This window comes from Muscardinus avellanarius (genome assembly GCF_963383645.1).
Source record: "Muscardinus avellanarius genome assembly, chromosome: 15".
Taxonomy (NCBI): domain Eukaryota; kingdom Metazoa; phylum Chordata; class Mammalia; order Rodentia; family Gliridae; genus Muscardinus; species Muscardinus avellanarius.
This window is the reverse complement of record NC_137801.1, coordinates 90,277,329-90,300,226: the sequence shown is the minus strand read 5'-3', so window position 1 is coordinate 90,300,226 and position 22,898 is coordinate 90,277,329. Positions and strand designations below refer to the sequence as shown.

At 48.5% G+C, this 22,898-nt stretch overlaps 1 protein-coding gene across 1 annotated transcript in view; it reads left to right on the top strand.

Moving 5' to 3' along the window:
* The window catches only part of AFF3 (ALF transcription elongation factor 3), a gene marked incomplete at both ends in the record, with an annotated part of 411,313 nt that overhangs the window by 302,420 nt on the left and 85,995 nt on the right, over positions 1-22,898 (top strand). Inside the window, one exon of the mRNA XM_080711464.1 lies at positions 3,170-3,221. Coding sequence (XP_080567590.1) covers positions 3,170-3,221 — 52 coding nt within the window. The remainder of the gene's footprint in view (positions 1-3,169; positions 3,222-22,898) is intronic.

The following is a 22,898-nucleotide window of genomic DNA, read 5'->3' as shown; positions in this document are numbered from 1 at the left end:
TTTCATGTCAGAAATTAGTAGGCACTGTCTAAAGTTGATACATCTAGAAATAAAAATATTAGTATAATGACATAGTAGTAATCAAAGGGCTAACATAATTAAACAGAAAAGCAGTCCAGGCACGCAATACACTCTGGTACTGGGAAGATGAGACAGGATCACCAACCCTCCTCACAACCAGCCTCGGCAAGTTAGTGGAAGTCTTAGCAACCTAGCAAGACCTTGTTTCAAAATTACTTGAAGGTAAAATACCCCTGGGTTCAATCCCCAGCCCTGAAAGAAGAAACAAAGTCACTACCTTTCCTCTGCTGTTCAGTTTTTTTCTTTACCAAAACCATGGATTACTTTTAGTAAAATTATAAAGAAATGTAGCACAGCCAGATATTCCTCTGCTGTACACAGGCCTCTAATGCATGTATACATTGTATACATGTCTATTTTTATTCCCTTTTTTTTTTTTTTTGCGGTACTAGAGATGAAACCCAGGGGCATTCTAACCCCAAGTGACATCCTCAGCCCTATTTCTTATTCCTTATTTGAAACAGCGTCTCACTGAGTTGCAGAGGGCCTCACTAAGTAGCTGAGGCTGTCCGTGAACCGCGATCCTCCTGTCTCAGCCTCCCGAATGCTGGGATCACAAGCGTGCGCCCCCACGCCCAGCGGTTCCCTTTTTAAAGCCTATCTCTGGTCTCTCTCATAGCACTACTAGTGGGCAGTAGCATACCCCAGCGGGACAGTCAGCTCAAGTGTTCACAGACGGAGTGGAACGTTATTTACCTTTATGCTTATCAACAGACCACCACACAAGTAAACCCTCAGTGCATTTGTTGAATCAGGAAGGTAACTCTTGTAATTTTTAGTGACACAGTAGAGCCATCAGGCTGTTTCCTAACTGTGTCGCTATACTCATCTGAGTAGTGAATGAACCTTAAGCTCTTTCTGCCTTTTTTTTTTGTGTGTGTGTGTGTGTGTGTGTGTGTGTGTGTGCTGGGTGGAAGTCAGGGCCTGGCACATCCTAAGTGCACTGTACCGCTCAGGTGTACCCTCTCCCAAACCTCTCCCACGTTAGCATGCGGCTCTGTATTTGTGCCAGGTCATCAGAATCGAAGTCATTTGCTAGGTGGAAAGTGCGTTCATCGTACACCTATGCATACAGAACTCTCCCGTGGCTCGCCCCCCCCACGGCCCTCCTGGGGCTCTTTCCAAAATGACCACCCGGCTCCTGAGCCCCAGCTTGTGTCTGGCTTATTAATGACCAATGCATCTCGCTCCCAAAGAGCCAGCAGCATGGTGGTATCTATTAAGAGAGCAGCTGAGATAGACACCGTGGCCCCATCGGTCCTCACTGGGGCTGCAGAGACTCATCTCCTAAACACCCAACTTAAAAGAAAAAACACTGGTAATATTCCAGCTTACCCTTTTTCTCTTGGGTCCCAATAAAGAGACTAAGGTTCTCAATGGCTTACGCCATTAAACGTTTCACATTACCTCTGCAAACTTCATTACCTAAATTTCAAGATGTTGATAGAGCCTTGCATTCCATTCTTCCTGAAGGACAAAAATAGTGAAGGTTCCCTGTGTTGACCCCAAGCTTACTCTTCCCAGAAAGGCTCACTCATTATCGGTGCCGAAGCTCTCTGAGGACCCTCCAGCCTGCTCCTCTGTCTCCTTCACCCTGCCCCTGTTGCCACGACACACCTGCTGCTAAGGGCAGATGTTCCTAGCGGCATCTGCAGCCCTGTGCTCAGCCCGCCCCAGCTCCTGCAGCCCCCACACCCAGCGCTCCCAGCCTCTCTGCCTGCGAGTTACTAAGCAGATTTGCTGATCAAACATCCGAAGGTCTTGGTTTATAGTACTGTCCTGTTTCAAATTTTTTAAAAAGGAGGAAAATAGGGATGGAGGTGTAGCTCAGAGGTAGACTGCCCCTGGTTTCAGTCCCCAGTAACACAAAAAAGAAAAAGGAAAACAGGAGGGAGGGAGGAAGGGAGACAAGCTAGAAACACACAGTGCATATTCTACCTGAGACAGATGTATGCGCGACACACAGCTGCATCTTCCTTTTGTCGCAATTGATTCGCATCCTAGAGGAGAGGATGGCGGTTGCTCTCGAGCTCAGCTTGAGCATCACCTTTGGGACTGGTTCCTTTTGTGGTTTAGGGTGTCATTCGTGAGAAGAGGGGCCACACACTAATATCAACAGCTGATAATGGCGCTCGGTACAGTGCGCAGGCCTGGGCGATGGCCTAAGACCCAGGAGACCCCTGAGCCTGGCTCCCGTGAGAGAGCACAGCAGGCCGGCCCCACCACCAGGCCCATTCCTTGCAAGGCGCAGCTTGCTGTGGGTTTTGTTCAACCGTTAGCGCTGCGGAGCCGGCCAGAGCCAGTCAGCTCACACTGAGCTGAAGCACCTTCTCCTTCCGTCCCCAACCTCAAGGAAATCCAGAGAGCCTCCTTACAAAATGAGGATGTAGGCTTCCAAACACCAGTTGGTCCAGGGGTAGGAATGACTTGATGCCTGCTGCGAAAGGCGTTTGCCCTTAAAACTACAAAAAGTAAACTTGTTCCGGGTTGCCCTCACTAGAACCTCACTAGAATCCCCATGACCACAGCCCACGGACACTGTTAGCCAGCCTCACAGATGTTCAGGAAGGATTTCTGGTTTACATCTTACTTGGCTTAACTTGGGGCCTCCACGGCTCTCCGTAGGGCTCTCCAGGGGTAAGATTTTCGGGATTTTACGGCTACAGCCCTCCTGTGTTCTGCAAAAGCCTCCGGGTTCTGTTCAGCCTGACCTTCCGGTGGTCGAAGTTCACAGTGCCATAGATGGAGAAGGCTAATGGGTTTAGTTCTTCGAATTTTCTGTAAAACGAAGTAGAAAGAAACTGATTCCATCTGCAAGATACTCGTCTCTGGCAAGGCCTCCGCCCAGTCCCTAGCTGTTTGCAAATAGCTCCTTGGTACCTCCTCACAGACCCGCTCCTTGGCAATTGCAACATGAAATTATTTTGCAAATGCTGTTTGTTCTCAGACAATAAAAGGTGTTTTAAAAGCCTCCTGCTACACGTCTTAAAAGATTGTTAGTGGGACCGTAGAAATATGTTTAATCTCTCTTACATCTTAAAGACTGCAGGATTCACATGTCTGTATTTTTTTCTACTTCCTTTTTAAGAGAAAGTTGACGCTGAGCCAGAGAGTCCAGACAACGGCGCATCGAACCCATCGTAAGTCTCTGAAGTCCTGGTGGAGACGGCTGTCCTTACAAACACAAAGCTCAGCAAGTCTCCAGTGGTGGTGATCTTGCGGGGAGGAAGCGGTTCCCTTCTCCTGAGAATGGCTGTTTAATGCCTGTGGGTGCAGGTGTAGCGGTAAAAGGAATCTCAAAAATGCAAATACCCTCTTTACAAAGCCAAACTAATGAGGTTTGCAGGTGTGTCCTGAGTAGAAGGGGGAAAGCCCCGGAGGTTTGCTGATACTTTCAGCCCTTGCGGGAGACTGCAGAAATGTCCACGCATCCTGGGGACTCGGGCTGCTCACACTCTGGGGAGTTCTCCTCATTTTAAAAGCCCACCATCTGGTCTTGCCTCTGAAGTATGTGGGAAGGATACAGTTAGAGGTATCTCTGGAGTCTCGAGAGTTTGTTGATGTTTTAAATTAACGGAGCCGTTTTAAAAGATAAGGAAAGACCTATAAGCCAGGTGCGGCTTGCTGTTCTGTCTCACATCAGTGAATCCAAGCCTGTTTTTAATGTTCATTTGACACCCAATTGTTGCGCCAACATCTAAATAAAATTACTCCCAAGTAGCAGATGATTTTGTGTCCGCTCCACGGGGATCCACGGCAGGCTTCTCCTTAAGAAATCTTTTTTTTTATCACTTTTGAGGAGTAAAATGTGTCTTATCATCAGACGAACTTTGTGAGTGCATCTGTCTTCATTGAAAGTGCTATTCATTAGAAATCAGTCTGGTATAATATTGAGTATCGTTTTGTGCAAGGTCTGTCTCTTAGTCAAGAAGTTCCTCGACCTGGTACACGGTAGCTATATATTTCATAACAGATACGATTAGATGTTCGTTTTTCTTAAGATATTAGTCTAAAAACCTCTAAATAGTTCCACTGTTATGGTTTCTGAAGATATAACGAATGTGGCTGATCCTAAATGGTTAAAATACTACTAATTTTAAAAATGTCTGTGCTATAAAATAGAGTGGGGAAGGGTTTTAATGCCACCCGGAGGCGTCCTAGAGAACTGGTGAGGACAGAATGGCTGGAATTCTTAGTTCTCTTGGTAAGGTTGAGAGCAAGTAAGACATCATATAACTAAGGTGAAAGCTGTTGGGGGTGAGTGATGTTTTTGTAAGTTGTGTAACAGGATAATCAATGACTCTATTAGCAGGACTTTTCAATTTCTCAGCAAGAAAATCATCTGAGACAGTGAAGGAGAGAGCATACAGACGATGTTAGAAGGGTGTGGATTTTGCAGTCACATTCTGCAGACGCCAGTTTTGTTGTGGCAGTTAAATGTACCCTCAGGGTTCTCCTTTGGGTGTTCCTAAAAAGTATCCATCCCCTAGCAGGACTGGTTTCTATGACTCAGTACCTTACTTCTTATACTACATATAAAAGCAAAATGTCTGAGGAATTAAGATAAAGCAGTCCAGGTCCTCAGCCTGGCAGAACCTGACACAGCCTCCGTGCCCGCCTCTCAGCAAGGCATCGCTCGCCACCCACCCCAGGGGCAGACCCAGCGTCACTTGTAACGGGGCCAGAACACGCAGCCTCACACTGGCTCTGTTATAGCCAAGCAAGAGGAGCCGCACTTACGAGTCAAGTGTGACTTGGACGCCTTAGATTCAGTACCCCGTGTGAACTTTACTCAGGTGGCAGGGCAGGGACCAGGTCCTTGTGTTACAGATGAGGACTCTGAGGATCAAGACGGTCACTCGACATAAGGGATAAATTAGGACACAGCCTTCTGATCCTGGCCATTTACGGTGCTAAGGGCTGTACAGGACTTCAGAGACAGAGCTACGCCATGACTCACTTTTAAGAGATGAGTGTACTAGCTTGCTAGGGCTCCCCTAACAAACACCACAACGAGGTGGCTTAAGCAACAGAAGCTTCTTCTCCCACCACTGTGGAGGCGGAAACCCCAGGTCACGGTGTTGGCAGAGCTGGTTCCTTCCGTGGGCTTTAAAGGGCTGCTGTTCCAGGCTCTGTCTTGGCTTATCCATGATCATTGTCTCCCTCTGCGTCTTTACATCATCTTCTCTCTGCACACATCTGTCTCTGTATCTCTTTCTATAAGAAAATTAACCGCCAGGCGTGGTGGCACACACTTGTAATCCCAGCATTCGGGAGACTGAGACAGGAGGATCACAGTTCGTGGACAGCCTCAGCTACTTAGTGAGGCCCTTTGCAACTCAGTGAGACCCTGTTCCAAAATAAAGAATAATAAATAGGGCTGGGGGTGTAGCTTGGAGGTAGAGTGCCCCTGGATTCCATCCCCGGGACCACAAAACATGAAAGAATACCAAGCGTACCGATACGGGCCAGTATGGGTGGATTAGGGCTCGCCCCAGTGACCTCTGTGAAGACCCCAGCTTCAAATAAGGCCACATTCTAAGGTACTGGAGCTGAGGACTCGATGTACTTGGAGGCCGGTGTGAAGGATGGTTGCGTAACCGTAAGGGACCAAGGAAGCTCAATGGCCCAGCCGCCTGGTGCCCAGACTGGAGCGTGCAGGTTGAGAGAGTGCAGTGGGAGAGCCTGGACAAGGCAGAAGGAAAATCACAGGCGCCCTGGGAGCAGGGGTGGAGCAGGCCCGAGGACTCTGGAGATGACAGACGCCGGGCGCAGGTGGGTATCGCTCCTTGTGTAATTGTGTGGCCTCTCAGTCACCTAAAGCCAGCACGTGAACATGAACTGTAGTGTCCATCAGGACTCTCCAGTTAGCCTGTTCCTATAGAAGCATCTTTCCTTGCTGGCCTGCTTTAGAAACAGATTAGTTATGATTGGTTTTAGACACTCATTGCCCAATAGGACCAAGTAGCTTGATAACACCCGAGGATCCCTCCATGATTGACTGACCCTGCACATGTTCAGGAAGATGAGAGGAACAGTTTAATTTTCACACACACACACACACACACACACAGATATCTGCTACTACAGTTCAGTTATCTTAGTGATGAAAGAATTTATTCTACTAAGTCTACTAATTACTAAGAATTCTACTAATTCTTCTGCAGACGAATATCATAAACTCTTAAAAAATACTTTTTTAAGCCAGGAGTGGTGGCACACACTTGTAATCCCAGTATTTGGGAGGCTAAGACAGGAGGATCGCAGTTCGAGGCCAGACTCAGCTACTTAGTGAAGTCCTTTGCAACTTAGTGAGACCTTGTTTCAAAATAACGAATAAAAAAAATAGGGCTGGGGGTATAGCTCGGAGGTAGAATGTCATTAGGTTCTACCCCCCAGTAGCACAAAAAAATCACAACTTTTTTATTTAAAAAATCTCTTTGAAGTCTAACTAAAAAAAAAAAAAGGGCAGACAGTGTAGGAAATATTATTTTTTTTTAAAGATTTAGACTTCATGAGAGCTACATTTATGTAGCTTTTCCCCTAAGGACACCCCCCCCATCCACAAAGAACAACTCTGATCCGAGGAGGAAAGCCGCCCTGTGACGGCAGAGGTGTCAGCGGTGGGGGTCAGGCAGCCGGCGAAGTGGAGGTCAAGGAAGGAGCCGGAGGGAAGAGCCCAGGTCTGTGCGTAAGTTCCCAGCCATCCTCAATGGCCCCTAAACTTCATACATGTGGGGAAGGTACCAGTGAGTGGAGCAGAAAACAACAGCTAGTGCCGCAGCCACTGCCTGCGGACTTAGGAGTCAGAATATCACTCAGGCTGGAGCTACTAAGCACCTCAAGTTTCCTAACCCCACAGGGTCAAGGAGTCACCCTAAAACTAAAGCCAATCCAAACAGATCCTTCCTGACAACATGTACCAACACCAAACATCCACAGGTTTTAGCTAACGGGCCAAAATTGTAATTGCCTGATAGAACAGCAAAAAAAAAAGTCAACAACTGCTAAAATAAGAGAACAGAGCCCGGATGTCTGCTAACACTTCATCCGCAGTATTCAGCATCTAGTGAAAAACTAAAAGATGTAGAAGAAATAGAAAAATATCATCGACAATCCTGATGGAAAGTGGTCCCAGTCATAGACCCAGGTGACCTGGACGTTGGAAGTCTTCAGAGAGGGATTTTAGAGCCACTATTATCATATGTCCAGGAAGATAATGGAAAACATGGCTCTCAGAACGGAGAAGGAGACTGTTCATCAGGGAAATGGAAACTATTAATAAAAACCGATGGGAACTTTGAAGCTTAAAAGTACAACACTGGAAATGAAAGCCACTGGTTACGTTAAATGAAGACTAGAAATGGCAAGGCAGACGTCAAGAAACTTCAGCTCAGGTCAACAAGACTCACTCACGTCAAGGACAGTGCAAATGGCAAGTTTTAAACTGATGACCAGAGCCTCGGTGTGTTAGAATGTCTGTCTGGCTCGTGTGCGTTGGAATAGCAAAAGAGGAGGAGAGAGAATGGACTAAAAGAAGCATTTGAAGAAATAATAACTAAAAAACTTCCCAGCCTGGGTGAAAGCACTAACTTGCTTTTGCCAAGAAACGGAGCAAACCCCAGCTGGAATAAGTACAAACAAAGCCCCTTCTGGGACGTGGAAGAAAACTAAAAATACAGAGAAAGCCTGGAAGACTGCCAGAGAAAAATGGCATATCCAAGGGAACAGGGTGCAGTTGACCAGAGAATTCCCATCCCAAACACAGAGGCCCCACATATATTGCAAAGACATCTTTAAAGTGCCGAAGGGAAAGCAGGCTGTCAACCAGAATTCTAAATCAAGCAAAAAATGGCCTCCAAAACTGAAAGTTAAGTGATATATTTTTAGATGCACAAAATCTAAAGGAATTCACTTCTAGTAGGTCCACACCATAAGTGACAAAGCGGCCGGGCAAGCCTTTCCTTGAGAAGCTGACCCAGGAGGACCCCAGATGTGTAAGGCCAGCCTGGGCAAGACCCTCGGCAACTTAGTGAGACCCTGTGTCCAAATAAAAAATAAAATAGGGTTAGGGGTATGGCTTGGGGGTAGAACACCCTTGGGTTCAATCCAGTAAAACACAGGCACACACACGCATACACACGCCGCCTCATCTCTACCACGACATCTATTCTAAAACATCTTGCAAGACATGGGCATCGTGATTGGTGCGACCAAGCAGACTTAGATGATGCCCAGAGTTCCCGTCCTGGCTTGATATTGGTGCAACTTGTGAGTCGTGTGCAAAGATGACGAGGCCAACACGTTCATATCAGTGCAAAATGCTCACTTAGCACTTCTACGCTCTCCTAGCAAATGTTAAATGGAAGAAAATAATTCCCCGAGGAATCACCGCGTGGGTCCTCCGTACGAAGAACTCTATCTTGTATGCGCGCGCATTAACGCCCAGGCTACACGCAGATCCTGTGACAGGGTCTGCGAGTTAAGAGATCAAAGTCTATTGGGAAATTGTTACCAAAAGTCTTTTCCCCCCGAGAAACTTGAAACCTTCTTGATATTTATGTTGGCTCTCGCAGTCTGTGTCTGCAGTGATGAATCATGGCTGACCTTTTGTCTGTGAGGTGTCTGTCCCCGGAGGCCTGCTTTCTGTATCTGTTGAATCGGTTTGCCAGGGTCCCGTTGGCTATGAAATTGAGGAGCCCAGCAGGCAGCCTCTGCTGGAGACAGTCGCTAGCCCTCGTCTCTCCCCCTCACAGACACCAAGAATGAACGGTGAGATAGGAAGGGCCCCTTCGGCTTCCTTCGGGCACTCTCTGTAGCTGCTCAGAGCAGAGGGCTGCGCAGGGGCACGGCTGGCTCGGCCCTAACGGGCAGCCCTGACCAGCCTGCGGTAGCTAGGAGCCGGCTTTGGGCTGGGTGGCGAGGAGGCTGTGGGCTTGCCCAGGAGACCAGGTCTCACTGTCCTCTCAGACTAAAGCCCAAGCATGCCAGTTGGAAATCATGCCCTCCCAGAGCAAAACTGGACACTTGGACTTCTGGGCTCTTCTGCCAGACTGGGGGCCTGTGGTTCCCGGGACCCTGAGAGAATTCTCTAGCAAAAATTAGGGACTCCATTCCCCCATCTCCTACTTGGCAGACACTTTCTGCGTCTTGACAGTTGGACTCCATCCACGCATACCATCCTCGGGGAGTAGATAATATCAGAAGTGCTCAGCACTCTAAAATTTATGCTACCCAGGGCTGGTCTACCTCTGAGCTATCCCCCCTCCCCCCATTTTGTATTTTGAGACAGGGTTTTGCAAAGTTACTCTAGACTGGCTTTAAACCTGTGGTCCTCCTGTCTCAGCCTCCGAAATACTGGGATTACAGGTGCATACCACCATGCCTGTATTTAGTCTTGTAATTTCAATAACGGTAAAACACATATAGTGTAAAATTTACCATCTTACCCATTTCTGAGTGGACTGTTGAGTACCATGGAGTATATTGACATGCCTCTTCACAGTCTTTTCACAGAAGTCTTTTTCCTTTTCTTCCCAGATCAAAGCCATGCACTCAGTAAGTCCTAACTCCCCATTCCCATCCGCCCCGTCCCTGGTGGCCACCATCACGCCTCATGTATCTGCACATGACTACTCTCGGTCCCACATACAAGTGGAATCATAAAGCATTTCTCCTTTTTCTGGCTTAATTTGTTAGCATGTTTCAGGAGACTTTGGCCCATGGAGAACAAGAAATAGATTGGAAGCGGCTGAAGCAAGCCTCAGAGAGCAAAGCTCTGGGTCTGAGCCATGACTGGTGTTGACATCCAGATTATATGGCCCCAGTGGAGAGGCGTTGACCGGATGATCCCAGGCAGGTGCCATCGGAGCACTTGGGCCAGGCTTTCCTTCTGCTTCCTGAGCTAGGTGTCCTGTACTGGGCTCCGCGCAGCAGGGACAGGGCCCCACCTGTCGAGCCCTGCCCTCTGTCAGCTCCGCTGCCAGGAGGGATGAGCAGCCCTCCACAGGGTGCTGTTTGGCTGAGCAGGACGCGGCAGCAGCGAGGCGATCCCTGCGCCCACCGCCCGGTGTTTAGCACTGTGATTCCAGTCTAAGTTGGAGCCTTTACACCCGTTCTTTATCTGTTTGTGCTGCCCCCTCGTGGCTATTGTGAGTAACTGCTCTGCTGAGCCCATGGGGGTGGTGCTGTCGTTGCTTTGTTTGGTTGGCTTTGTACTAGGGATTGAACCCAGGGGCGTTCTGCCTCTGAGCTACACTCCTAGCCCTGTGTTTGTTTTGCAACAGGGTCTTGCTAAGTTGCTGAGGGCCTCACTAGGTCGCTAAAGCTGGCCTCGAACCTGTGATTCTCCTGTCTCAGCCTCCCAAGTACTGGGATTAAAGGCACATACCACTGCACCTGACTAGATAAGTTTTCACCCAAAGATCTGAAAACTCAGAAGTGTTGAGACCCATTCACAGCCCTCAAGAAGTAGCTTTCTGAGGTCCAGGGAATAGGAAAGTTTCAGCAACCCCCTATTCAGAGCACTACGCAGCTGGCCATTAAGGTGGACACTGTCTCAGAAGGGAGTCCGGCACCTCTGCGATGAAGCTTCCGGGCCCCAGAGAATGAACAGCCTCGGCCCTGCTGTATTCATTATGGCGTGTCCACAGAATGTTTCCCTGAGATATCCCGCAGGCTGCAGAAGAGTGTGGTTCATAGAACTGGTTTATAGCACCATATTTATTGACCACAGCAGGTAATCAATAAATACTGCCTGACAGGTGCAGCCCGCTGATGATTTCCTCCTCGGCTTCCCTGCGCTGTTCTGTGGCAGCCTCTCCCAGAGTTTAGAATACGGGACTCGTCCGTCACAAAAGTCTGGGCACACTGACGGCGAATGCAGAGGAACTGAGGACGGCTGGGCTATATTCACCGTGCACTGTCTGTACCTTCTTTCAGAAATACCACTGGCTAGTTCTTTCTCTTCTATGGATTCTTGGATTCTCGTTAAGATGTAAACCTCTGCCCAGCATGATGGCAAATACTTACAATCCCAGTACTCGGGAGGCTGAGACAGGAGCATCACAGGTTTGAAGCCAGCCTTGGCAACTTAGACCCTATTTCAAAATAATATAGGGCTGAGGTTACAGTTTGGAAGCAGAATGCCCCTAGGTTCAATCCCTAGTACCAAGGGGGGTGTAAGCCTCCAGAAGGCGGAGTTTGTGCATCCACACCCCGGGCCAAAGGTTCACACGCCCTGCCCGATGCTGTTGCTTCTCAGGAAGCCGGGGCAGTCCAGGTACTGCCGGGCCCGAGTCCCCGTTTGACTCACGGCACTCTACTGGACACATGAGAAGAACTATGTTATTACTCCAGTATTACAGAAGAGAAACATTGGCCTCGCAGAGTTGCCAGGCGGCTCCTGAGGTTTCAGGTTGGCAGCAGAGCTGAGGATCTGGCCGCAGGGCCCTGTGCTACGCCGGCAGCCCAGGGGAGGACCCCTGATGCAGAGGAGGTGGTAAGGAAGAAATCCTATTTTCAAACAAAAGAAGGGTATTTCCTGACAAGCCCTTAGTATCTGCCCTCCTTCCTCTTAGCAAAAGAGCTGCATCTGGATGCGCCTGCGAAGGCCAGGAGGAGACACGGGAGGATGGGCCTGCGAAGGCCAGGAGGAGACACAGGAGGATGGGCCTGCGAAGGCCAGGAGGAGACACAGGAGGATGGGCCTGCGAAGGCCAAGAGGGAGGCACAGGAAGATGTCCTCGCAAGGGCCAGGAGAGGCCCGGCTGTGGACATTCTTGCATGGGGTATTTCTGCTCATGGCAAGGTAGCAGAAATAGCTGAGGCCGATGTCTGGAATCCATGCAATGGTCCCAGTAGCTGGCAGGCGGGCGGCAGCTCCGGCCTCAGCTGTGGCTCACCTCAGAGGCCCCTTCAGGAAAAGCTGTGAAACATGTTAGCTTCTGCCTCCACGTTCTGCTGCCAAGAATTCCACCACCCCCATCAGCCACTCGGATGACTGGAATATGCAAAGGAGCAGAGAATGTAGGATAAGGCAGGCGACCACGCCTTCGTGCGTGTGGATAAAGGGACCGGCCCTGTGTGACCCCGTAGAATCCTAAGCATTTTGTTAGGACAGGTGTAGGTGGATCCGGATCAAGAAGTAACAGGTACTGAGCTGGGCGTGCTGGCATAAGCCTATAATCCCAGTACTTGGGAAGGTGAGACAAGAGGGTCAAAATTCACGGCCAGCCTCAGCAACTTAGCAAGGCCCTCAGCAAGTTAGTGAGACCCTATTTCAAAATTTAAAAAAAAAAATGGGTGGGGTGGTGTAGCTCAGAAGTAGAATACCCCTGAGTTCTATCCACAGTGCCTCAAAAATAAAGAGGTAACAAATTCTAAGTACCAACTGGATACCCTGCCGTGGACCGAATGTTTTGTAGAAATACCATCACGAAGGAAGACAGCAGCTGTACAGGGCCATGTGTAAGCTGAAATCCAGTCACCCAAGGAGACATCAACGCTGAATCTTCATGGCAACTCAAAGAAGTAGACGGCAGTAGACTCTCCCATTCTGTAGATCGAGAAACAGGCCCCGAGAGCCCACCCACGAAGGCGCTGTGGCCAAGCCGAGCTGGTGCTACAGAGGTGTCCGACTCCGCCTCAGACCAAGCCCCACTCCACTCAGAACACCCACGAGCGCACGAAGGTGATGAGGCCGGCAGCCCCTCGCCCTCCACGGCTGTCGAAGGGTGTTGGAGCCTGGCCCCTAAGGAGGTGATCCAGGAGTGGATGGGCGTGTCCTTGGAAGGGGATTCTGGCCGCCTGGGCTGAGCTCTCTGAGAGGCAGCCCTTATAAAGCCTGTACCCGACTCCCAAATCGCTGGATGGCTTTGGTTTTGTGCCAGGAACTTCCTCCGCCTCGTCCTCCTGCTGCTGCGGTGGCATCTGCCACAACGTCCTCAGCCAGGGCGGAGTCTCAGCCGGCACCAGGCCCTGAGAGCTCTCAGCCAAATAAACCTCTTCTCTATTTAAAGTTTCCCAGCCCTCGGGATTTCATTATAGTCACAGAAAACAGACGGATACAGCAGGAAACCCAGTATGATGGGACTATTTCATTTGAAAAATTTGTTTAACATAAGATCTTGAGGAGCGGGGAAGGTTCTTCAGTGCTTCTGGACTTTCAAGGAGCAAATAGAATAATAAGCAGAATGAGACAAGAAAAACTCCCAGTAGCTGCATAAACTGCTAACCGTATAACGGCACTTCTTAGGACAGTATGATGTCATTTTCACTTAACCCCCGCTGTATACTCTGAAAATGAAGAGATTTTTATTTGAAATGAGTAGATGCATAAAATGCTTATAATTTTTAAAAACATATCATTTATCCGAACACAAGATAAAACCTCTTCTCCCATGAACCAAATGTCAACATGGAGATCTTCCCTGGCTGTGTGCGTTTTTATTTATTTATTGACCATTTGGGCTAGGTCATGTGACCCTCACTCCTGAACGCTGCTGCACATTCGCCCCGTTTGGGGCCTGTTTGGGCGCTTGCTTTCATGATTGCAGCTGCTTTCAGGAGTGGAGGAGTGTGTGCAGAGCGCAGTGTAGACGCTTGCTCAGGACCACGGCTGGTCTGTGGAAGAGCTAGAATTTGAACCCAGTTTGACTCCTGAAACCACACTGGTAGCCAGACTTCTATAGAGCCTCCATTTTGACTATTAGACGTCAAAACGCTTCTAAGACACTGCATATTAATGTGTCTCTAAACAAGAAAACAGCATTTCCAAATCATGTGCAACCTCTGGGCTTACTGAGATGTTCAAAAATACACTTGAGAGCCGGGCGTGGCACACGCTTGTCACCCCAGCACTCGGGAGGCTGAGACCCGAGGATCGCGGTTCACTGACAGCTCAGCTACTCAGTGAGGCCCTCCGCAACTCAGTGAGACCCGGTTTCAAAATAAAGTATAAAAAATAGGGCAGGGGCTGTAGCTCGGAGGTAGAATGCCCCTGCGTTCCATCCTCAGACCCGCAAAAAAAAAAAAAAGCTTGAATTAATAATTGCTAGAATTAATATCTTTAAGTGTCTGAAGCATATCAGTATTTTTATCTTCTCTTTCCAAACATCCCAGGGGTGATAACTTTATTACATTTCGAAGTACATTTGAATTCTGCCCCCCAACCCTGAGAAACACTTTTATACAAAATTGCCTCCAGGTGAGAACCAAGTAAAGAAAACACTTTTGGTGCCTTTAAAAACACTGAGTGTGATGTAGGAATTCTGAAGAAAAATAACCAGTTCAAACCTGAGTGTGTGTGCGGCTGTTGGTCTCCGCCGTGGCCTGGAGTCTGCTCTTGCAGACGCTGGCCTGGGGTGCTGCTGAGGGGACCCGGAGCGTGAGGTGGACTTCTTCAATATGGGAGTGCGGTCTGCTCTGCAGGCTTCCGGAAAGTGAGATGGGTCAGAGACAAACCTTAGACACACTGGAAGACATTGCCCTGGCGGAAAAGCACTGGAAGGCTAGGACTAGAAATCTCCTTCCAGAGTTCAAAGTGGATGCCTGCGTTGTTTTTTTAATCCCTTCTCTTCATCCTCCAAACTAAGGCTGCCAGATAAAATAGAAGACGCCCAGTTAAATTTGAATTTCAGAGAAACAAGGAATAATTTTTCCATACAAATATGTCCTATGCAATATTTCAAGAATACCTACCCTAAAAATATGATTCGCCATTTACCTGAAATTCAAATTTAACCAGGCATCCTGTTATTTTCATTTATTGACTCAAATAACCCTACCAAACACCACAGAGACTAAAGGTCCAACCAGACTTCAAAGTCTTAATCAATAAAAAATCGAAGAGGAGTGAGAGGACCCAAGAGAGGGGAGGGAGGAGAGAACGTGGCCGAGGAGACAGGGCGAGCTCTGGCCACCTGCCAAGTCAAATAACTCGATTTTGCAAGAAAGAAATTCCAAAACTGAGGTCAGAGGGTGGAAAACGTCTGCTTCACAGACTCCTTAGCCTGAATACTGGCCAAAAAAGGGGGGAAAGCAGAATCCCTTTAACATCTGAATACAAATCTCACCCAGGATGGAAAGATTTGGAATGTGAGGATTTTTAGTGCTGGGACCTTGTTGGAATACCACGATTGTTTATTAGTTGCAAGGAGAATTTTTTTTAGTGAGATGCTTTGGTAATTGGATATCAAAGAAAGTTACCTAAGTTCAGTTTATATTACTAAGACACCTTTGAAACTTTGCGGGTAGTCTTTTGTTTGTCTTGTGCTGAAATGCAAAAAAGCTATCAGATAGCTGGTGTGGACAAGAATTTACCCGTTTATTTAAAAGTCGCACAGTTTGGCTAGGAAGCGTGGAGGTGGATTTTTTTTTTTTAATCCAAGTTAAAAATATTGACCGACAGCTTCAAGACGGGTTTTTTGCTTTAATCTCTAACCAGACAAATTACTATAAGCAAGACGCCTCTCTGCCTTCGTCCTGGACACACCACCATCGTGACCCTGCTTTGTAGGAAAGGGCTTTTTAGCTGCAGATGGGGAAATAACCTTTGGAATTTTTAGGATGTTATTACAAGCAAATTTATTGCTTTTTGACTTGCTGAGCACAGCTGGATCAAGCCTTCGACAGGGTAAGGAGACTTTCACATCAGTGTTCTGTCTTTTGTATTTCAAAAGCGGTTTTGTTGCCGGGAGGCTCGTCTTGCCTCGTGGAGTGTGTCAACGTGAGTGTTCTGTGAAAGAGGAAAAGGGTCTTTTCCATCTGCGACATCACCTAGAGGCCAGCTCTCCACTGTGTTGGCATTGCTGGAGTAGGACTTGGCTCGCATCTTCGTTTAGGACGAAAGGAAAATGTGTGTTTTTCGAGAAGCATTTAAAGGTCTGTGCCCGCGCCGCCCTCCCAGAAGCGCTGCGGGGGCTGGCCTCTGGATTCCTCGTTCCTCACCGCTGCTGCCTAAAAATAAGTAAACAAATCAGCCCACGGCGCGTGGAAGTTCCTGACCGAAGCCATTACAGATCTGCCTGGTAGTATTTTTTTTAATTAGCAGTGTACGGACCATCTCTTTTTCTGCTATCTTTCCTTCGTTCTGAATCCTATTGGCTCTTTTTGTGAGGTATATTAAATGGTTAGATCAGATAAGGAACAGTGGTTTACTGTGTGATTGTCCTTAAAGAAACTTCCAAAAAATTCAAAAGCAACTTCTTTCTAGAGAGCCAGGGACGGTGTCTCCGCAAGTCCACTGGGAAGCCACAGGGGCCACGTCAGCCCACTTGTGACCGTCAGCTTACAAGCAAGGGCCATTTCAGTGGCAGAAATATCCAAAAGAAACTGTCAGGCTAGACAGCAGGTCTCGGTGTGGCGAAGCAGGTGTCCTGTCCAACCTTCATTTCTTCACCCTGACCTCAGGGGTCATAACTGATGTGCATCAGGTCACCTGCAGAGCTTTCTGAAGCACTGATGAATCAGAACAAATGGAGGAAGCCATGAGGATGTATGCCCAGAGCCCCAGCTAGCTAGTGTTGAGCCCAGGGGTTTGAAACCAGTGAGAGCCCATTAGGAAAGAAAAATGGAAGGAAGGAAGGAAGGAAGGAAGGAAGGAAGGAAGGAAGGAAGGAAGGAAGGAAGGAAATGACTCAAATCACTATCAGCCCCTATGATCGAAACTCATAACCCAAACCTGATTTAGCCATCTGAATCACTGGAAGCACTTTCAAATGAAGATTTCTGGACCCTTCCCACTAGAGAGTCTCATTCAGTGCATCTGGGTTTTGGCCTAGGAATGAATAAGTAAAATATATATATATATTTATATATTTTAATATATATTTATATATTTATATATTTATATATTTATATATTTATATATTTATATATATTTATATATTTATATATTTATATATTTATATATTTATATATTTAATATATATAAATATATTTTATATATTATAATTATATATAAAATATATAAATAAAAATATATATTTATATATATTATATATTTATATATTTATATATTTTATATATAAATATATTTTATATATAAATATATTTTATATATTTATATATAATATATATTTTATTTATATATAATTATAATATACATATAAAATATATATTATATATATAATATATATTATAAATATGTATATCTTTCAGTTTTTCAAATGAGTTTGATAATTGGTCAGATTTAGAAACCATCCTTGCCCTAGCTGAATCACATTAATTTCATCAGCACATAGGGGCTTTTTATAATTAAAGAGAAAAAATTAATCCATTGATTGAAAAATCAATCCATTTGAAAAAAACATTCCAGATTTCCACTTTTTTCACCAACCCGGTTTCCTAACTTGATCTGAGCCTGCTTCTTTCCCACCTCAAAGCAGGAAATGCCCAGCCCCTCCCCTCTGGTGCCCGACTCGACCGAGTCCTCCTCCCCTCCAGGTGTGTCTCTTGTTCTGTCCTTCTTTGCTTCCCAGTCGGGACTTAAAACATACTCATATTTTCCCAGAGAAAATAAAATTGGCCGCATCCATCAACCACTGTGTCCTAGTTAGCTGTTTTTAACTACAATAAAACACCTGAGGCAGGCCAACTTTGTAAAGAAAAGAGGTTTATTTAGCTCAAGCCTGGAGATTGAAGGGCGTGGTGCTGGCACCCACTCGGCTCTGGGGAGGCCTCCGAGCAGATGCCTCAGCTCTGATCCCTCTTGGTCCTCTCAGGCAGAGAGTGGAGGTGGGCAAGGGTTGCTCAGCCAAGCCTGGCCGCAGGGCACCAGCCAGCACTAAGGGCAAGCAGGAGTGGAGGTGCGTGCTGACATCCTCAGGACACCTCTTAGGAATGAGCCGAGCGCTGGCTAAGCCTCCAGCTCCCCAGCCCGCTGCAGGGAAGCCAGGAGAGCTTGTCTCTAGTCCATCTGCCTGGAGAGTGGCCTGCGGAAACACTCCGCCAGAAGGCCACCAAGAGCACGGGCCGGTGCTTTCAAAGGGGGAGAGGGAGTGGACATGGGTGTCCCGTCAGCTAGAGCAAAGTGGGCGCCATCCTGCCCGCCCGTCTCGAGGGTCGGTGCAAACTGAAGACAGACGAGGACGGTGGAACTTAAATAGCAGAGAGATACGGGAGCCACGTGGACGTCGCTGTACTACACTCAGAGCGTAAGACCTGGACGCCGGCAAGCTGTGGCATGTTATCTGTGTGGCCATCCTTGGAGCAAGCTCTGCGGGAACTGATGAATGGTGCTGAATCAGAAAAAAAAAAGAAAGAAAAAGAAGAGAAACATCAACCTAAACTTTGCACCTTACACAAAATCAGCTCGAAGTGTATCATGGACTTAAATATAAACAAGTGCTCCGCAGAGCCGCTTCTTCCTGCCACCCCACAGCCCTCCAGTCGGCCGGGCTTCTTCCTCGGAATCCTTTTCATCCTGATGGAATCCCAGGACCTCCGGCTCCGCAGGGCTCGCCCTGCTTCTCTGCCCTCCCTCGCTGATGCGGGTGGCCCCGTGTCCCGCCACCCAGCCCCCGGTGTGTGCGTGCGTGTGTGTGCGTGCGTGCGTGTGTGTGTGTGTTGGTGCCTTGCAGTCATGGGATCCCTTGGGATATATTCGCGAATGCACTTCATATCAGGTCAGCTTCGTTCTCCCTTCCCTCCTCTCCCTCCCCGCCCGTCCACCGCCCCACTGGCCTCCAGTCTCCCCGGCTCCCGTTTTTACTCCTTTTCCTCTCTAGCGTTCACAGATGAGAGCGAGCATGCCCTGGCCCTCGGGGTCTGATCTCACTCAGCTGATGTCCTCTGGTTCTGTCCATTTACCAGCCAACGATACGATGCCGTTGCTATTTGTGGCCCTTGTGTGCATATGCCGGTTTCTCTATCCATTCACGGCTGACGGACACCTAGGGCAGTTCCCTCACGTGGCCACCGTGGAGCGGGCCGCTATAAACAGGGACAGGCATGTCGCTATTTTTTTATAATCATACATTTTATTTTTTTCACAAGTCTAGGATTTATTTATCTTTATATATTTTTACATTTTTATTGGTGCATTATACTCATACATCATATTGGGGTAAAGGCGTGTCGCTATTGTATTCTGACTCTCATGCTTTGGGGAGGATTCCGAGGCGGGGTGCAGCTGGGTCCCCTGGCGGCTCTGCTCCTGGGTCTTTGAGGAGCCTCCATACAGATCCCCACTGCGTGCTGTTCTACTTTACAGCACCAACAGCATAGAAGAGCTCCCTTCCCCACACGCTTGCCAGCATTTATTATCTGTATTCCTGACTGCTACCATCTATCTGGAGTAAGATGGAATCTCAGTGGTTTTGATGGGCATCTATCTGGTCACTGAAGATGTCAGGCATTTTTCATGTATTTGTTAGCTATGTGGACTACTACTTTGCAAAATATCTGTTTCGTTGAATTGCCCGTGTGTTGATTGGGAGCTTTTCATTTTTGGTGTGAGTTTTTTACGTTCTTTACATAGTCTAGCTACTGGGCCTCCATCCAGGGGCCGCTGGCCCACTCTGCAGGCTCCTCTTCCCACCCTGGGCCGGGCGACCACCGTCGTTTCTGCGGTGCTGTCTCGTTGCCAGAGGACGCGCAGCGGACGAGACTTGAGCTCCTGTGTGTGAAGGCCGCGGTGTCGCCGCAGCGCCGGGAGTCGCAGACCAGTGGTCGTGATTCCTCCAGGGCTGCTTCCCCTCTGAACCCAAGTTCTGCAGGAGTGACTCAGTGGCACGGAGACAGGGCCGCGGGCGTCTAGGCGATGCTGGCGATCCGCAGTCGCACTCTGCCCCGCGCCGCGGGCCGCAGAGCGGCAGGAGGCGCCTGTGTTTGGGGCAGATGTTTACTGTGATGTTTGTGGTTTTCATGCAGATAATTTGGACACATGTATATTGAAAGATCTTATAGGAGCCTCCAGGGAACAACGGGACCCTGGACTTCCCTCTGAGCAGCCTCTGCCTCAGAAGAGGAGAGAGCGAGGCGGTGCGGCCTGGGTCGGTGGCCAGCTGTGGTGACCCCATAGCCGCGTGGGTTGTTCTGGAGCAGGAGGGGCAGAAATCCTGGTAAATAGCATTTTGATTGTGTGGCCTTCCCTCAACATGAATTCATACTTCTCTCTGTCACTGCCTCCTGTGCTCCTGGCCTGGATGGGAACAGGCCGGCCCAAGCTCCTGGCCCCGCCCCCAGGCCGGCCCCCAGGCCCTTCCTTCTTCCCTCCTCCTGGCCTGCACCAAGAATACGGAAAAAGGGAAACTGCCCTGACTTAGTATAAACCCTTCAAAAAACAAACTAGGCTCTCTTTTTTAAAAAGCAGGAGAGGTAACACACTTCCTGTGATCCCAGTACTTGGAGGCTGAGACAGGAGGTGCAGGTTGGAGGCCAGCCTCGGCAACTTAGCAAAGACCCGCAGCATCTAAGTGAGACCCAGTGTCAAAACAGAAAGTCAAATGGGGCTGGGGGCAGAGCGCAGAGATAGAACGCCTCGGGGTTCAGTCCCCAGCACCCTCCCAAGAAAGTCTCAACTGCACCAGGATACCTTTAACCTAAATACGTTTGTCAGAAGTCAGATGTGACTACGGAAGGCCCTGGATGAAGAGCGGCCTGCGGTGGCCCGTGGTTTCCTACGCGAATTCCAACAGCCGCCTCCTGGGTTCCGACTCGGACACCGTCCCAAGGGGACCGAGCCCTGGCGGCCAGGCATTCTCAGCATGACTGGGTGCTGGCAGGGTTTATGTAGACACACCAATGTTATCCCTGCACAGGTGTCGCTGGTCTTTTTTAATAAGCTTTTTTTTCCAGCTCACTAAAAATTCTAAGTGTATCCATTCCACCTAGAACCTCAACTTCTAGTAGGCAGGGGTGCTTGCTGCTCTTTTTTCTACTCAGAAAATACTTGTGTCCCTACCAAAGTCAAGCAAAAACGCAGAGACGGATCTCTGATAAAGACTTTTTATTTAAGAATAAAGAATGGGATTGCAATGCAGGACACACATACCCAGGCTGGGGTAGCCTCTTGTATGTCTAGAAAACAAAGGAAAGAGTAAGGCTTGATTAGGACAGAGAAATCGACAGGTGTTTTGTTTGTTTTGCATACTTTTTTTCTTTTTTTTTTTTCTTTTTTTTTTTTTTTTTTGCGGGTCTGGGGATGGAACCCAGGGGCATTTGGCCTCCAAGCTACACCCCCTGCGCTATTTTTTATTCTTTATTTTGAAACCGGGTCTCACTGAGTTGCAGAGGGCCTCACTAAGTAGCTGAGGCTGTCCGCGAACCGCGATCCTCCAGGTCTCAACCTCCTGAATGCTGGGATTACAAGCGTGCGCCACCACACCCGGCTTGTTTTGCATACTTTTATTGGTACATTATAATTACCCATCACAGTGAGATTCACAGTGATACTGACATACATGCACACAGCACTTGGCGAATTCCCTTCTGCAAGTTGTTTTCAGGAGAGGTCCACTGGCACTTTGGGTCCTCCAGGGAGCTGGCAAGCTCTGACCGGTGAGCACCGTGAGGTCTGTGTTGTTCCAGCATGCAGTTCGAGGGCTGGAATACAGCAGCCGCAGAGTGAGCTGAGGCCAAGCCATGCCGAGCCCGGTGTGTCTGCACAAGCGGCAGGTCTTATGAATTGAAATCTCAGATGGACTGCAGCAAGATGGGAAAGAGAGCCCAAAGAAACAGCTGCAGGGAAGGAGTGCGCTGGAAAGGTGTCACAGTAGAAGCCGAGAGGCAGCCAGCACTGCGTCACAGGGATGGAGGAGGAGAGGTGTCCCAAAGGAAGCTTGAGACCTGGGACGGGCGTGTCCGTAGGGAGAGAGGACGTCAAACCACGTGCCGATGGCCAGGTGGGCGGCACTTTCAGGTGGGGAGGCACTCGGTTCTGGTCTTGGAGCACATCCAAGCCGGTTGATTTGTTCATTCTGCAAACATTTACTGTGTGGTCATTCTAAGCCGTACAACCCGCTGAAGATGCCCAGGAGATACAGGCTGCGGCCTCTGGAAGTCGGCGCAGAGATGCCCAGTATGCCCGGCCCCAAGAGCTGGCACTGGGAGGCACGTTCGTGGACTCGTGCTTGCAAATGATGAAGAGACGGAGGACCGGCAGCAGCTAGGGAGATGGAGCTGCTGGGAGGAGCCAGAGGAGCAGGTGCATCATCCGAGGGCCGGGAACCAACGTCAGAGCCAGAGAAACGCAAATCAAAATGGCGCTGAAGTTCTGTCCCACTCCAGTTAGAACGGCAGTCGTCACAAACATGAACAGCGGTGAATGCTGGCGGGGATGTGGGGGATAGGGACCTTTATACACTGCCACGGGGCTGCAAAGCACAAAACCCCTGGGGAGATCAGTGTGGAGCTTCCTCAGAAGACTGGGAATGGAGCCGCCATGCGACCCTGAAATCCCACTCCTTCGTATCTTTCCAAAAGAACTGAAGTCAGAATGTTATAGGGATGTGTGCGTGGCCATGCAGCATGATCCATAGAAGTCCAGTTGTGAAGCCAGCCTAGGTATCTGTCGACAGATGAACAGATTGCAAAGCGGTGTATACACACTGTGGAATTTTGCTCAGCCATAAAGAAGAACAAAATTATGTAATTTGCAGGAAAAATGGATGGAACTAGATAAAATTAAGCCAAGTGAGATGAGCCAGGCTCGGCCAGTGAAGGATTGAATGTTTTATAAGTGGAAGCTGGATTGAAACTGGGAAATGAAAGGCGCTGGGTAAGTGAGGAGAGACACCAGTAGAATGGTGGGAGGGGCTGGGGAAGGTAAAGGAGACTCAGTGAAGGAAGATGCTCGATGAATCCATATACACATG